At 46.3% G+C, this 17,008-nt stretch overlaps 1 protein-coding gene across 5 annotated transcripts in view; it reads left to right on the top strand.

Moving 5' to 3' along the window:
* The window catches only part of LOC137331368 (disks large homolog 1), a 371,837-nt gene that overhangs the window by 330,894 nt on the left and 23,935 nt on the right, over window positions 1–17,008 (top strand). For all 5 annotated transcript variants that reach the window (XM_067995121.1, XM_067995123.1, XM_067995124.1 and 2 more), the window contains one exon: window positions 12,811–12,877. In XM_067995121.1, coding sequence (XP_067851222.1) covers window positions 12,811–12,877 — 67 coding nt within the window. The remainder of the gene's footprint in view (window positions 1–12,810; window positions 12,878–17,008) is intronic.

The raw sequence follows: 17,008 nt of genomic DNA on the forward strand, positions 1-17,008 counted from the left end.
TGGAAAGAAATGACAGGTTAACATTTCAGGTGTATCCCCTTCATCAAAACTGAGGAAAGATAGATGCATATGACTATGTGAATGCAAGAGCGAACAAATGCCAGTTGGAGTTCATGAAATTGAATTATGTGATGGAGAGGGAAACTGTACAGTTTACGGAGGTTGATATTTGCAGATGTTAATGGAGTAAGTTGCCTTATGTTTTATTGCTTTAACAACAGAGAGAACAGTTTTCCCCTCTATATTCAAATGTCCACTTGTGGCCCCATTTCTTGGATGTTACTGGAAAGCACCAGATTTAAATAAAATCACAGTTGTTAGCCTGTGTTTTGTGTACCCAAGTCAATGAAATCGGCCATTTTGTAGTGGACTCAGCTGATTTTATTTCCATTTATAAAGTGTTGCAAAAGATGGGTCAGCACAAGCTAGTAACTTGATTGGTTGTCATTCTTGGAGTGGATGATGGCAAATGACTTACTTGATCATTCCTGATATATATTTATGAGACAACTCAGCTTCGAAACCTGCCTAATGCTGATCTAGTGTTTGTGGGCACAGGCTCATTTTGAATTCAGTTAATCCAGTTGGAGTACTGTGGTTGTAAGAGATGCTTTGTAGGTTAAAGCTTAGAAGGGTTTGGTGGCACAGTGCATTGTAACAAATGTATTTCTGGCCTTCTGTTCAAATCCAGCAGATAGGGTTTGGATGGAAGGTTCCCTCCTCTTACAATAAATTTATTGTCAGGTGGAAACTTTCCAATAGTTCCAATGCAAGAGGGTTTCTTGATCTTTAATAAAGTTTGAAATGCAGCATTCAAGTCCTGTGATCACTTTGTGATTGGGATCACAGTGGGGAAAATCTGTTTGTCAGTGCATCTTCCTCCCTCCATTCTTCGAGTACTTGTATTATAGAATGTAAAACTGTCAACACAGTGAAAAAGATTGAATGTTACTACAAGCGCTGTTTCGTGTCTAAAATGGCATGGGTGCCTCTTTTGTCATTAACAAACTGAAATTATGTCTCCATTAACAAACTAAATATTTGTAAAGGTGAAAATGTAATGTTGGATTTTCTGATGCTTTTGTCATCCAATTTTCACAAGTTTCAATCTAGTGAGGTCAAATTCAAATCTGAAATTTTAGCAACAAATTAAAACTAGCAAAATAAAACTTAGTCAAAATTTAAACGCACACTACCTTAAAAGTTTGGAGTAGACTTTGCAAATATTTCATCCTACTATCTTGGTGTGAATTTTGGGATTGTTTTGTCAGGATGTCGGGTACCTTAGCAGCTGGATTTGAATGTTCAACATTTTCTAGCTGACTCCTGTGGGCTGGAATTTTGATGTGGGTAATGTTGGATGACGGAAATAAGATGAATTATACCGTTTGCTTTATATCATCCTTTACCATCTGCCAGTGACCTGTTATTTTTAGTCCAAACTTAATACATTGGATAAAATGAATGGAATATGTAATGTCTTCTGAGAATAACCTTGAATGAGGTTCTAATTTCCCAAGACCAATTATAAATCAATGCCAAAATCCAATGAAGACAAACATCCTCCTCACTGATGTATAATAGAATTTGAACCACCACAGCTGCCATTAGTAAGCGGTTATTTCATGACAAACAAGTATTTGGATTGCAACCACCGTACTTCACATCAATTTTCTATTTGACACAAAAGCAATGTTGATTGTAATCAGACAATTGGGGATTAAAACTGTGAAGTTGTGCATCTGTCATCTGTGGATTAACAGCATTTTCCTCAGTTTCCAAATATCTCAATGCAGAAATCAATTATTTTTCCCATTCTATATAAAATATATTTCAAAATATAGCTGGCAAACTTGTTATTAAGATGGAATGTTCTAGTAGCTGTCATCCTTGGCTCAGTGGTAGAGTTCTCGCCTCTGAGTCATGGGTTCAAGCCCCACTCCAGAATGAGCACTTAATCTTGGCTGACACGCCAATGCAGTTCTAAGGGAGTGCTGGCTGCACTGTCGTAGGTGCTGCCTTTCGGATGAGATGTTAAACTGAGGTCCTTCTACCCTCTCAGGTAGACATAAAAAAAAATCCCATGGCACTATTTGAAGTAGAGCTGAGGAGTTCTCACGGTATACTGGCCAACATGTATCCCTCAACCAACACCACCAGACTCTACTATTCCAATGCACTGCCATCTGGCCTCCCATTTTCCACCCTCCATAAACTTGAGCTCATCCAAAACTCTGCTGCCTGTATCCTAACCTGCACCAAGTCCCACTCCCCCATCACCATGTGCTCGCTGACCCACAGTGGTTCCCGGCCCACCAACACCTCAATTTTAAAATTCTCATCGTTGTGTTCAAATCTCTCCATGACCTCACCGCTCCCTCTCCCTATCTCTGTAACCTCCTCCAGCCTTACAACCCTCCAAGGACTCTGCGTTCCTCCAACTCTGGCCTCTTTTGCAATCCTCGTTCACTGCCCCATCAATGGCAGCCAGGCCTAATTTCTGGAATCACCTCCCTAAACCCCTCCGCCTCTCCTTCTTTATGACCCTCTTTAAAACTTACCTATTTGACCAAGCTTTTAGTCACACATCCTAATATCTCCTCCTTTGGCTCAGTCTCAATTTTTGTCTGATTACGCTCCTGTGAAGCACTTTGGGATGTTTTCCAACATTAAAGGGGCTAGATAAATGCAAGTTGTTAGTTGGGCTTTGTCAATGAGAAACGTTTACCAGCAGTACTTGTTACAACTGCAGGCGGTGTTGTGATTGGCAATTAAAATTTTAAAAGACCTCTCACGTTAACTCCAAACCCGGTACTGGAACTGTACTTTTGGCTTTTTAGTCAGTATGTATCTAAGCATTCAGCAGAATAAGAGAAATCTCTCTGTTTTGACATTAGTAGTGTAGCCATGAGAAACCATTTAGCCTCTCAATGCTGATGGCAGTCACTGGCCAAAACACCAAATTGAACAATCTCCCCTCTGCATTAAAGTCCAATGGCGCTCGAGCCAGCAGGGCTTGATATCTAATGTCAAGACATACCTCCTCCCACTGAGGCTGAAATGCAGACCAGTGGAGAAGGTTGGGTGACTGTTGGACTGAATAAAAAATTATGTAGAAGCAGATCATAAAAGGAATCTGTAGCACCAAGGGAGATCCTTAAAGGTTCAAAGTAGTAGATGCAAACAATGCCCAAAAATTATTCCAATATTATAACAGCAAAAGAGTAGTTAGGAAGGAAGTTAAAAAATCTAACACACTCATATGGAGTTGAAAATGAGGAAGAACAGGAAAGCAAATGCATGCACTTATATACTTACACATAATAAAACATCCCTAGGCACTTTAAACGGGGTCAGAGAATATCAACCAGGAAGTGGAAGAATAATTGAAAAGTGACTGAAGGTGCAATCTAAGAGAGAGGTTTTGAAGCTTTTGAAGGTGGTGCAAGACAAAAGTAATGCAAGGAGGTTTAGGAAGAGAATTCCAGATTACAGGGCATCTTAGTGAAAGGTCTAGCATGGAGGGAGAATGCTGGTAGACCAGAGTCCAACTGGCACTGAGCTCGGAGTGACTGTGGATTCAGAGGAGGTAAGAATGATAACCTTGCAGAGAGCTTTTACAGTGTTGGCACCAACTGGACAGGTACAGGATGCTGCATATTGGAAGTTAGGGTGTGAGGCACTTGCAAACATATGGGGCTCGATTTTGGGATCGTGTTTCCGGCGGGTTCCCAGCGGGGCGGCCCCGAAAATCCCGATATCCGGTCACGTGACCGGATTGCGACGAAATCCCGGCCACTTCCGGGTACCGCGCTGACGTGCGGGGCTGCGCGCGCAAGCCCCGCTGGTGGGAATCCCGCAGGCAATTAAAGCCAGCGGGGTTCCACTTGAGAGTACTTACCTTGCTCGTTGTGGTCAGTTAATGAGCTGAAGCAGCTGTCAAAAGAGGAAGTGTGGGATTTTAGGTTCAAGGCAGTGAGTTTCACACACTGGGGGAAACAGTCCCTCTCCAACCAGGCGTGTTGCAGCCAGCAGCCTGTGGCAGGTGCCAAGGTGCGCTCCACGGGGGAGAGCCCTCACCCACGCAGGAGGCCACCGCGTCACATAGGGCAACCCCTGCCCTCCACCACCCCCCGCCAAGCCAGAGGACAGACCGACACGAAACCGCAGCCCCAGTCCAAGGACCCACCCACCTACCCTGCACAACCCCTCAGACCAACACCTGCCAGATGGGTGGTGCGTTGACATCGTCGGAGGACGAACAGGATGACCAGCCCCAGCAGCCTCGCAGTCCACGCCGTCCGCCTCGGAGACGTGGGGCCCCCCAATACGGTGCTGCGGCACACCCACCTGCACAGCAGGAGGGAGGGCAACCGCAGAGAGAGATGCGTCGCAGGAGGCACTACCCTCCGCACAGGGTGTACAGAGCGAGGCTCAGCTTCATGGACCTCTCCGAGGAGCAGTGCATACGTCGGCTCAGAGTCAATCGCCAGGTAGTCGCCGACATCTGCAGCCTCCTTAACGACGAGCTGCTCCCTGATGGACCAAGCAGCATCTTCCTACCTGTCGCCATCAAAGTCACCACTGCCCTCAACCTCTTCGCATCCGGTTCCTTCCAGGGTGCCACCGGGGACATCACCGGGGTCTGTCAGTCCTCTGCACACAAGTGCATAAGGCAGGTCACCGATGGGTTGTTCCGCAGGGCCTCGCACTACATCAACTTCGCCATGGACGAGCGCAGCCAGATGGAGAGGGCGGTTGGATTCCATGCCATGGCCGGCTTCCCACGGGTGCAGGGTGTAATCGACTGCACCCACATCGCAATACGGGCACCTCCGCATGAGCCAGGGCTGTTCATCAACAGGAAGGGGTATCACTCCATGAACGCCCAGCTCATCTGTGACCACCGCCAGAGATTCCTACACGTGTGCGCCAGATACCCCGGCAGCTGCCACGATGCCTTCGTCCTCAGGGAGTCCGCCGTCCCGCCCATCCTGCAGGCACCCAACGCCGGCAACGGCTGGCTCCTCGGCGACAAGGGGTATCCCCTACACACGTGGCTCATGACACCTCTGAGGAACCCCATCACCGAGCCGGAGCGTCGGTACAATGACAGCCACACTGCTACCAGGTCTACAATTGAGCAGACCATAGGGCTTCTCAAGATGCGCTTCAGGTGCCTTGATCGTTCTGGGGGAGCGCTGCAATACACACCATTCAGAGTGGGACGAATCATAGTTGTCTGCTGTGCCCTGCACAACATGGCCCAACAGAGAGGGGTGCCGCTGGAGGAGGCCCCATCCACACCCGCCACCCACATTGAGGAGGGCGAGGAGGAGGAGGCGGAGGAGGAGGAGGCGGCGGAGGAGGAGGACGCGCCAGAGGATAGTGGACGACCCATGCGCCGAACCACGACTCACCGGGATGGTCGCCGGGCCAGGGAGGCACTCATACGTCAACGGTTCTCCTAGAGTCAGACACTGAGAGGCGCTCGCATCTCCTCACCTGCACATGCGAGCGGCCATACCAGCCCCCTCCACTGAAGAGTGCTGCCAGTAATCCTGCACCCACAGCAGTGTGCCCAATGGGTGGCAGCAGGTGTTCGCCGTCATGATGGCCTCCACGGAACGCACCTATTGCACAGGCCGCGGAAGAATGGACGAGAGGTGGCAGGAGTGGTGAGAATAGAGTATTTAATATCTCCAATGTGACATTATATTAAAAAAAATGTACAAATTAATAAACACCCTGGTGTATTCCCTTTGTGATTATAACGCCTTTGCAATTCTTTTCCGGGAACCCCTACGTGGTGCTACCCCTGTGGCTCCAGCAGAGGTAGTGGCAGGTTGCTCGTCTTCTTGCCTTGACCGGGTAGATGCTTTTGGCGGACGGCCCCTGGGTTTCGGTGCCCGTGACGGCACCTCCACAGACTGCTCCTCCTGCACCGGGGCAGGGGCAGACTCGGCCACCTGGAGAGGAGGCACCATTGCGGGTACTGGTTGAGAGGTGGGCGACGGGTGGGACGTGGGGGCGCCTTGAGAAGCGTCCCCGCTTCCATGTCCCCGGTCACCATCATCCCTCTCTTGGCCTCGGCCCACATCACCCCTTCCACCCTGCTGGACGGCAGTTTGGATGGCATGTGTGAGGCCTTGCAAGGCCACCCCTAGTGTATCCGTCAGCCTGTTGATGGCGGCGGAATGTTGCTCACCCTGAATCCGTACAGACGTTGTCAGGGCCTGCATGGACTCGATCTGGAGCTGTGCGTGACGCTCGAGGGAGGCCAGCCTGTCCTCCACCGCAGACAGTCCCGCACCTACCCGCGACACTGTGTCGCCAGTACCCTCCTGTGCCTGCGCCACCAATGGCCACATGCAGGAGTTGGACTCCTCCATCGCCTGGGCTATTGTGGACAATGCGCGCGGCACCTCTCCCAGTACCTCAGCAATTAGCTGGTGCCCCTCGACGACTCTCCTTTTCACTGGTGGCCCCCCGGGTTCAGCATCTGGGTCCGGCTGAGCAGAGCCTGGAGATGAGTGCTCCCTCCGTCGCGGACCCTCCGCGGCTGCCCCTGCCACCAGGGTCTGCTCATGCTCACTCGTGCGCGGTGACTCACCAAGTGCTACCCCAACTAGTTGGCGAGGGGGACCCACCGAGGTGCGTATCTCTGCGCAGGTGGATGGTTGGCTCTGATGTGACGATGCACCCTCAGAGACCGCCATGTCCTCTGAGGAATCGCCCTCCACGATCGCTTCACACACAGACGGACCTGCAAGAGAACAGAGGGCACTTTGAGGCATGTGGACCAACTTGACAGTGCGCCTGATGGCAGGTGATGATACGGTAACTCGCGATCATGGGTGTTGAGTGTCAGCTTTGCCTTACCGGCCGTTTCGGCAGCGACACACTCGCCATCAGCCACCGACAGGCAATGTCGCGTGCGGGCGAGGTCGAGCGCCTCCACCTCGGCGTCGGTGAGCTCCACCACTTGCGGCGGCCCACCTCCGGTGCGTGCCCTTTCCCGATCGTTCTTGCTTCTCTTCTCCTGTGAAGGCAAAACACAGATGTGTGAGTGGGTGCGTATTGCATCGTGAGACGCATCGAGCATCGGTGTGGTTGGGTTGAGCGTGGCGCGGATGGATGGGAGGATGCATGGGCCACGTGCCCATCCCATTGCATGGGGATTGGGGTGTGTGGTAGTGTTCGGGTGGGGTCAGGGACGGTGGGTACTTGCGTGGACGGCGAGGATGGTGAATGAGTGGCTGTGAGGATTGCTGATGGAGCGCAGTGGTGGCTGTGCAGGAGGGGTTGTGATCTGTTTGCCGTGATGGTGGGGACGGAATGTGGGAGGGTGCGTTGGTGTACTCACCTTGCCAGACCTAGTCAGGTCATTGAAGCGCTTGCGGCACTGCTCCCAAGTCCTTGGGGTGTTGCCCCTGCTGCTCACCGCCACCTCTGCCCATGCCTTCCTGGTGGCGGCGGCAGGGAACTTGCGTCCATCTTCTGGGAAGAGCGTTTCCCTCCTCCTCCTCACGCCCTCCAGCATCAGCTGCAGTGCCAGGTCTGAAAAACGGGGCGCAGCCTTTCCCCTTTGCTGAGCCATCGTCTCAAACCTCTTGCTTGCAGCAGGAGGGGCTTTGGGAGACTGCCCCTTTAAGTGGAGCTCCTACATCGCGTCGACGGTACTGCGCATGCGCAGCCGGCCGGCACGCAGCTGGGGAGCGGAGAACCCGGAAGCAGGGCTTAATCAGGTCAATTATCCCGCGATCGCGTGGGGGACGCACACGATTAGCCGTCCGCGTTTTCCACGCTCCCGGAGGACCACCCGCTGGGAACCCGCAGGCCTGCTAAATTCGAGCCCATGAGAAATGACAGACAGGAAAAGGCTTGCTGGTCCATACAGTTTTTATTCGTTCACAGAATGTGGGCGTCACTGGCAAGGCCAGCATTTATTGCCCATCCCTAATTGCCCTTGAGAAGGTGGTGGTGAGCCGCCTTCTTGAACCGCTACAGTCCGTGTGGTGAAGGTTCTCCCACAGTGCTGTTAGGTAGGGAGTTCCTGGATTTTGACCCAATGGCGATATATTTCCAAGTCAGGATGGTCTGTGACTTGGAGGGGAACGTGCAGGTGGTGTTGTTCCCATGTGCCCGCTACCCTTGTCCTTCTAGGTGGTAGAGGTCGCGGGTTTGGGAGGTGCTGTCGAAGAAGCCTTGGCGAGTTGCTGCAGTGCATCCTGTGGATGGTACACACTGCAGCCACAGTGTGCCGGTGGTGAAGGGAGTGAATGTTTAGGGTGGTGGAAGGGGTGCCAATCAAGTGGGCTGCTTTGTCCTGGATGGTGTCAAGCTTCTTGAGTGTTGTCGGAGCTGCACTCATCCAGGCAAGTGGAAAGTATTCCATCACACTCCTGACTTGTGCCTTGTAGATGGTGGAAAGGCTTTGGGGAGTCAGGAGGTGAGTCATTTGCCGCAGAATACCCAGCCTCTGACCTGCTTTTGTAGCCACAGTATTTATGTGGCTTGTCCAGTTAAGTTTCTGGTCAGTGGTGACCCCCAGGATGTTGATGGTGGGGGATTCGGCGATGGTAATGCCATTGAATGTCAAGGGGAGGTGGTTCGACTTTCTCTTGTTGGAGATGGTCATTGCCTGGCACTTGTCTGGCACAAATGTTACTTGCCACTTATCAGCCCAAGCCTGGATGTTGTCCAGGTCTTGCTGCATGTGGACACGAACTGCTTCATTATCTGAGAAGTTAAGAAACGGAACTGAACACTTCGCAATCATCAGCGAACATCCCCATTTCTGACCATATGATGGAGGGAAGGTCATTGATGAAGCAGCTGAAGATGGTTGGGCTTAGGACACAGCCCTGGGGAACTCCTGGGGCTGAGATAATTGGCCTCCAACAACCACTACCATCTTCCTCTGTGCTAGGTATAACTCCAGCCACTGGAGAGTTTTCCCCCTGATTCGGATTGACTTCAATTTCACTAGGGCACCTTGGTGCCGCACTTGATCAAATGTTGCCTTGATGTCAAGGGCTGTCACTCTCGCCTCACCTCTGGAATTCAGCTCTTTTGTCCACGTTTGGACCTAGGGTGTAATGAGGTCTGGAGCTGAGTGGTCCTGGCAGAACCCAAACTGAGCATCGGTGAGCAGGTTATTGGTGAGTCAGTGCCGCTTGATAGCACTGTCAACGATACCTTCCATCACTTTGCTGATGATTGAGAGTAGACTGATGGGGCAGCATTTGGCTGGATTGGATTTGTCCTGTTTTTTGTGGACAGGACATACCTGGGCAATTTTCCACATTGTTGGGTAGATGCCAGTGTTGTAGCTGTACTGGAACAGCTTGGCTAGAGGCACGGCTAGTTCTGGAGCACAAGTCTTCAGCATTACAGCCGGGATGTTGTCAGGGCCCATAGCCTTTGCTGTATCCAGTGCACTCAGCCGTTTCTTGATATCACGTGGTGTGAATCGAATTGGCTGAAGACTGGCTTCTGTAATGGTGGCCAAGGAGGAGGCCGAGATGGATCATCCACTTGGCACTTCTGGCTGACAATGGTTACAAACGCTTCAGCCTTGTCTTTTGCACTCACGTGTTGGATTCTGCCATCATTAAGGATGGGGATGTTCACGGAGCCTCCTCCTCCCCTTAGTTCTTTAATTGTCCACCACCATTCACGACTGGATGTGGAAGGACTGCAAAGCTTTGATCTGATCCATTGATTGTGGAATCGCTTAGCTCTGTCTATAGCATGTTGCTTCTGCTGTTTAGCATGCATGTAGTCCTGAGTTGTAGCTTCACCAGGTTGGCACCTCATTTTTAGGTACGCCTGGTGCTGCTCCTGGCATGCTCTTCTATACTCCTCATTGAACCGAGGTTGATTCCCCTGGCTTGTTGGTAATGGTGGAGTGAGGAATATGCCAGGCCATGAGGTTACAGATTGTGCTGGAATACAATTCTGCTGATGGCCCACAGTGCCTCATGGATGCCGAGTTTTGAGCTGCTAGATCTGTTCTGAATCTGTCCCATTTAGCAAGGTGGTAGTGCACACAACACATTGGATGGTGTCCTCAGTGTGAAGACGGTTCTTCGTCTCCACAAGGATTGTGCGGTGGTCACTCCTACCATTACAGTCATGGACAGATGCATCTACGACAGGTAGATTGGTGAGGACGAGGTCAAGTAGGTTTTTCCCTCGTGTTGGTTCGCTCACCACATGCCGCTGGCCCATTCTGGCAGCTATGTCCTTCAGGACTCTGCCAGCTCGGTCAGTAGTGGTGCTACTGAGCCACTCTTGGTGATGGACATTGAAGTCCCTCACCCAGAGTACATTCTGTGCCCTTGCTACTCTCAGTGCTTCCTCCAAGTAGTGCTCAACATGGAGGAGGACTGATTCATCAGCTGAAGGAAGGCAGTCGGTGGTAATCAGCAGGAGGTTTCCTTGTCCATGTTTGACCTGATGCCATGAGACTTCATGGGGTCCGGAGTCAATGTTGTGATGCCTAATTAATCGCTGGCAACTCAGATCCTTCATCGCTCAAACTTTTTTTTTGTTTTCTGTTCTGTGAATCCTACTTGATGTAAAGTATTGCAGATTTGAAATAATATTCATGTACTTCCTTTTAAAAAGAGCAAATAATCAAAGCTGCTGTATTCTAATGTATTCGGATTTATTTGACATTTTTCCTTCTCAGACATTTCTGGCTGTGCATTCACTTGAAAACTTGATTCAATTTCAGACTCTTTGGATTGTTTTCACATTTTTAAATGTAATTATTCAGCATGACTTGCTTTTTTTTCTTCTAAGACCTGACGACCTGAGAAGTGCTTGTAAATACCACAGGAACTTGTTATAAACTTGGATTCATTTAAACTTGTTATCCATTTATGGTAGCAATTATCTAAATTGCATGTACCTTTGGTCAGTCTAAAATGAAGTTGCACTGCTCAGACAGAGTGCTGCAGGGTTTTTGTTAATTAGCCACATAGCTGAGATGTCCTTCATCCAGTTCAAAGTCCATAACTTGCCACTTTCATCCACCTCTTGTGAAAAAGGTTTTTCCTTATTTGGTGTAACAAAGACCAGCTCAAGGCAATATGTACTGAATAGTAGATTAATATTTGCATATAGAAATTCATGAAAGGGAATACTCCAGGATCAGGTTCTTTAGTCGTCTTGCATGTCGATAAGCTCCCAATAATCTGATTTTTGAAAGTACCCAAAGCAGCCTTGGGTGATGCCTCTCAGTGGCTGCTTTGTTGTGAATGGGAAATGGCATTTAATATTGAGGAATGCAAAATAATACATATTAGTGTTAAAATAGAAGGTATGATTACGCAGTAAATTATACATATCAAATTGCAGCAGTGGTAGTATTGAGTAAGCTGGTTGTCTAAATATTAAAGGTTTCACTGTGCAGCAACAATTGCCAAAGCAAATGAGATGTATACTCCACTGAATACAAGTCCAAGGAGATCTACAAAGCATTGAGTGAGAATAGATTTGAAATATTACACCCAATTTTACTCATTGTGCTTTTAAAAACCTGTGCATTGGAAAGAGTTTAAATAAGGGCAACGGACATGGTGCTGAGCCTTAAATTAATGAGCTACGAACTGTTAAGAGAGCTAAAATGGTTCTTGAGGTGGGAGGAGATACAATCCAAGATTTTGAAGTTGAGAAGCAAATTGGTGCTTAAATGTTGGGCCCCTTAATAAGAAAAGGGAATGAGAAGACATGATTGTAGGTTAAGAAAATCTTGAATTAAATTACATTTGTGGTTTAACTGTTTTACCATTAGAATTTTAATGTAAAGAGTTTTAACTTGTATGAAAATGGGTAGGATCTGGTACAGTGAATGTTGGCTTATTTGAGGTTTTCAAAAAAAACAAAACCGATATGGGCTTGGTTCAAAGTCCAAAGGATGATGAATCCGCATACTGTACATAGACTAAAGAGCAGAGTGAAGTGGATGGATTGAATGCTGTTTTGTTCCTGACTACTATTTTTATATGATCGTATAAAAATAACCTATTTGCCATTATAGAAGAAATTGCAGCTATAATGTAATGTAGTTGCTACAAGCCACTTAAAGGAAATTGATTGGTGGTAACATTCTAAAGTGTCCATTTGAAATAAGTGTAAGAAAGTCACAGAACACTGCCTTCATATGGTATCTATTCATTTTACTTTCTCCCATTTCTGCATGTATTTTTCCATGATGCACACCTTTCCTGGTCAGTAGAAAGAACCAGAGGCCTCCTTGCAGCCTCCACTAATTGCTGCTGGATGATGTGGAAGGGCAGCTGTAAAGTGATTGTCCTTTTGTTTGTGTGTGAAGTTCCTGATCTCCAGTTGACTCCTCCTCCTAGCAATAAGGTTTTGATTGTGAGCTCAATGTGAATGTGAGGAATTGAATGTGCAGAGCTAATCATAGCGCCTCAAAGTCTGCTTTCATTTAAAAAAAAGAATATAAACAGCACTTGGTTGATTCACAATATGTTTCACATATTTAAATAAAACGATAGGTGAATCAGATTTTACCGCCTATGCTATTTTATACGTATTGGTTCTAGGCTGCAGAGTTTTGAGACTGTTCAGCTCTAAGTAGGTTAATTTTTTATGTGCCTCCCTTGACAGTGTTGATAATGGAAATACTGCTGAGTTCATAGGCTTGTGTGCGTTTAGTAATGAAAACCCGGCCTTCAATTTAAAAATGCCATCATTAAGGTGACTTACAAGTATTTGAACCTATACTGTTCCATTCTAAATTTTTTGGTTTTGTTATTTTGCTCTTTCAATAAGAGTTGAGAAGAAAGAACGAGCCAGGTTAAAGACGGTGAAATTCAATTCAAAATCAAGAGATAAAGGGGTAAGTGTATTGGGAGGAGAATTTTCTTTACATATTGTGCTTTTCTGCGTATGTAAAAGTGCTTACGCTCATTACATGGATTTTAAAATCTTATCTACTTGATTGTAATTGCATAATAAATGAGAGAGATTTAATTTTTTTTAAATATGTCTCAAGAACATTGAGCTTTTTCCCTGTATATAATAATTTGCCCACAATAAAGGCTCTGCTGAATTGGAAAGGGAAAGCTGGGAAAATTGCATGGTGGGGTATCATTAATCCTTCAAATTTGATAGTATATATTTGGACTCATTTTATTGAAACCACTACAATGGTACAAAATGGTAGCTGGCAGGAATTAAATTCTAATTCCACACATTAATGCAATTGGTGGTATGAAGTGTGTTTGGAGGTTGAGCACCTTGGGACATTTCTTCTATGTTAAAGGTGCTATATAAATGCAAGTTGTTGTTGAAATCTAAGTATATTCCATGTAATTCTGCAGCACTTCAGTGCTGAGATCCTTCACTGATAGCTTCTCCTCAAACTCCATTCCCTAGCCACCGATTCCCTCCCTCTCCCTGGTGATTGTCTGAGGCTGAACCAGACCGTTCACAACCTTGGCGTCCTATTTGACCCTGAGATGAGCTTCCGACCACACATCCGCTCCATCACCAAGACCGCCTACTTCCACCTCCGTAACATCACCCGTCTCCGCTCCTGCCTCAACTCATCTGTTGCTGAAACCCTCATCCACACCTTTGTTACCTCCAGACTGGACTATTCCAATTCTCTCCTGGCTGACCTCCCATTTTCCACCCTCCATAAACTTGAGCTCATCCAAAACTCTGCTGCCCATGTCCTAACTAGCACCAAGTCCCATTCTCCCATCACCCCTGTGCTCGCTGACCTACAATGGTTCCCGGTCCGGGAATGCCTCAATCTTTAAAATTCTCATTCTTGTTTTCAAATCCCTCCATGGCCTCGCCCTTCCCTATCTCTGTAAACTCCTCCAGCCCTACAACTCTCCAAGATCCCTACTCTCCTTTAATTTTTGCCTCTTGCGTGTCCCCAATTTTAATTGCTTAACTATTGGCGGCCGTGCCTTCAGCTGCCTAGGCCCTAATCTCTGGAATTCCCTCCCTAAACCTCTCCACCTCTCTACCGCTCTCTCCTCCTTTTAAGACGCTCCTTAAAACCTACTACCTCTTTGACCAAGCTGTTGGCCACCTGTCCTAATACCTCCTTATGTGGTTCGGTGTCAAATTTTGTTTGATAACGCTCCTATGAAGCGCCTTGGGACGTTTTACTACGTTAAATGCAAGTTGTTGTAGCTGAGATCTTTCATTGGCAGGATAGTTAAGTATTTAGTTACTTATCTCCCATGGAATTAGTGTTAGCGTTCTGTTAGAATAAGTGACCAAGTCCAATAACACTTTTAGTTCAAGGGTCCACATTATTGAATGAGCATTAAAGGATAATGGCTGAATTGCTGACTCCCCTCACCACTTGCAGGAGCAAAGCACTCATTCTACTCTGTGCTCCAATCAACTTACTTCATTGGCATTCACAACAAATTGCAGATATGGTGAAACACTTGAAACCAGTCAACAAAAACATGATTAACTCTTTTGAGAACTGCAGTAGCATTTCCACACTGAATTAAAGATACAATAAAAGGCCGTAAGCAGGCTTCAGAATTAGATCAGATAACCCCTGTCAAATTCCACACATTTTATTTCAAAAGAGCCTGGCTCAAGATTTCTCAGGCCAACATAAGTTGTGTGTTTTTTAAATGAAAATGTTCCCAGTCGGAGCTTCTACTGCAGTCTCTCCAATGGCATTTCCACTGGAGCAAAAGCTCATTATTGCTGTCAGGTCGGGTTGGGGTAGGAAAGGAAGGTGCGAGGATCAGCCAGACAAATAACCCCTAAGTAATCTTAGTCCAGTCCAAGATCCTTGTCTAACTTGAGAGGAGTTGGAGTTGGAGCCAGGTAAAATTTACTCTTAACGAGAAATTTGTTTTGTAATTATATCGAGAGCTTCATTTGTTGCTTATCACATTGAAGAGAGTATTCGTGCACTGAGGAAAATGTTTAAATTTAGGTTACATTTTGTTTTCTCTCCACCTTCCCCCACCAAAATATAATTTTCCATTGATGAAAAGGTGGAAGAGAAATGTTTGCATAGAATTGTGCAGTGATTACATATCACTAATTAACTTAATTACAACATGGACGATAAGCATCTAGTGGTAATGAATATGTAGCTGCATCTTCAACTGTCCAGTGTGCCCCTGCGTAGTATCAGGCACATAATAGTGCATCTCTTTTCTCTCTCTCTCTCTCTCTCTCTCTCCCAAAAAGATAGTACCTTCCTGCTACACCAGCAATGTATGTCACCGTCATCTTTGGAGTCACAAATATACAAGAGAAAGTAGTCTGCAATCCTTTAGTTATACCACCAATTCTGTCACCAAGAAAAATGCAAGCATGAGCTGAGTCTTCAGCTCTCCCATCATTGCTTCCACTCCCAACCATGAGAGGTACTTTGTCATCTTGATAATACATTCTGCTTCCCGATGGTGGACTATAGCTTCAACCATTGTGATTCTGTTTATTTTCCTCTTCCCTTCAGCTGCCCTGACATGGCATCCTTCTCCCTCTCACCCCTCCCCCTCCCCCCCCTCCCCAAAAAAACACAGCACTAAAGACAGCAAAACAATTAAGATTCTAACTTTATTCCTTTGTGTATTGCAAGCTTCAAAGGTTAAATGTTTCTTGATTCAGTTTTAAAAAAATAATTCAGTGACAGGTGAATTGGAAAAATAAAAAATTTGAAGTGAAGCATTTCTTATTTGAAGTTAAACTGTTCCTCTAATGTGCGTCAGCAAAGGTAACATGCTTGTGTGGTTTTGTTTCTTTGAAATTGGGCATAAATGAATAGTGACGGATGCATTTATCTTGGCTTCTGAGTACAGTAGAGACACTTGTGTGACAAACAGAAGTTGGAGGTTAAAATTTAGCACAAGTGCCCTATAACCGAGATAAATGCACTGCCTTAAAAACTAATTACTGCCATTAGATTATGGGTAAGTGGTTTTTAAAAGAATATATATTTTGTATCACTGGGGGGTTATAGTTCTGAATTAGTGATTTGGGGGAAAGACCTTCAACTAATTCACACATATGACTGGGTATGGATTGTGCAATAAATAATGATTGCACATTTATGATGTTATAATCTAACATTCTAAGCATTATTTCTACTTTTTGTAGAAACTGTTTTCAATGGAAAAGTTTGGAATACACAATTACACCTGTCAGGAATATCTTCATAAAACACTTGTGACTTTGGCACAAATGTTTATGCAAGTGTTCTTCATTCATAGTAGATTCTAAATTGCATTGCTCCCACTCAGAATCCATGATCTCTCTTGGTCATGGCACATGAGAATTCATGCTGAAAAGCCAGGAAGACTGTTTCTGCCTTTGCTGAGTCACAGTCTTTTTTTTAGAAGTATTTTTTAAGCTGACCACCAGAGGTTAAAACATTCCATTCTAGATTTGGTGTGTCTGCGGCAATCTTTCAGTGGTACTTGTTAACTTTGGGAGGGGCAGTGGACGGGTGGGGGAAGAAAGAAGCAAGGGGCTGGTGTAATTAAATACTATTTATGGGAAAAGGTTTACAGTGCTGATCAGAAATCTTTATCCTTACCCATAATCTAAAAAGGACAAAGTAAATTCCTCTAAAAATTATAGTTTTGATTTATAAATATTGGTTTGCCAGATGTGTTTTTTATAGATAGCTCTGTGTAGAAATCTGAACTGTTTTTCAAAAACATTTAGCTAGGAGTGAATAAAACAGATTAACAGCATGCTCCACTGTTCTTCCACTCGCTATAGATTTATAGTAAACGCCTTATGATGGTATTCCCTGCTAAACTGAACAACTATTTTTGAATTTCTGTACCTGTATATGTGTGGTTGGAACAATTGTGTACTAACGTGCGCAGAAATATGCATGCATTGTGTAGCAGAAAGAAGTACAAGAAAAACTACGCTTGCCATTGATGAAGATCTGCATCCCACAGGGCTGTCTCATTTAGCCACATTCAAACTCTGGCATGGCTTCGTCAGATGCCAAGCTTTA

This window comes from Heptranchias perlo, chromosome 13 (genome assembly GCF_035084215.1).
Source record: "Heptranchias perlo isolate sHepPer1 chromosome 13, sHepPer1.hap1, whole genome shotgun sequence".
NCBI classification, from domain to species: Eukaryota; Metazoa; Chordata; class Chondrichthyes; order Hexanchiformes; family Hexanchidae; genus Heptranchias; species Heptranchias perlo.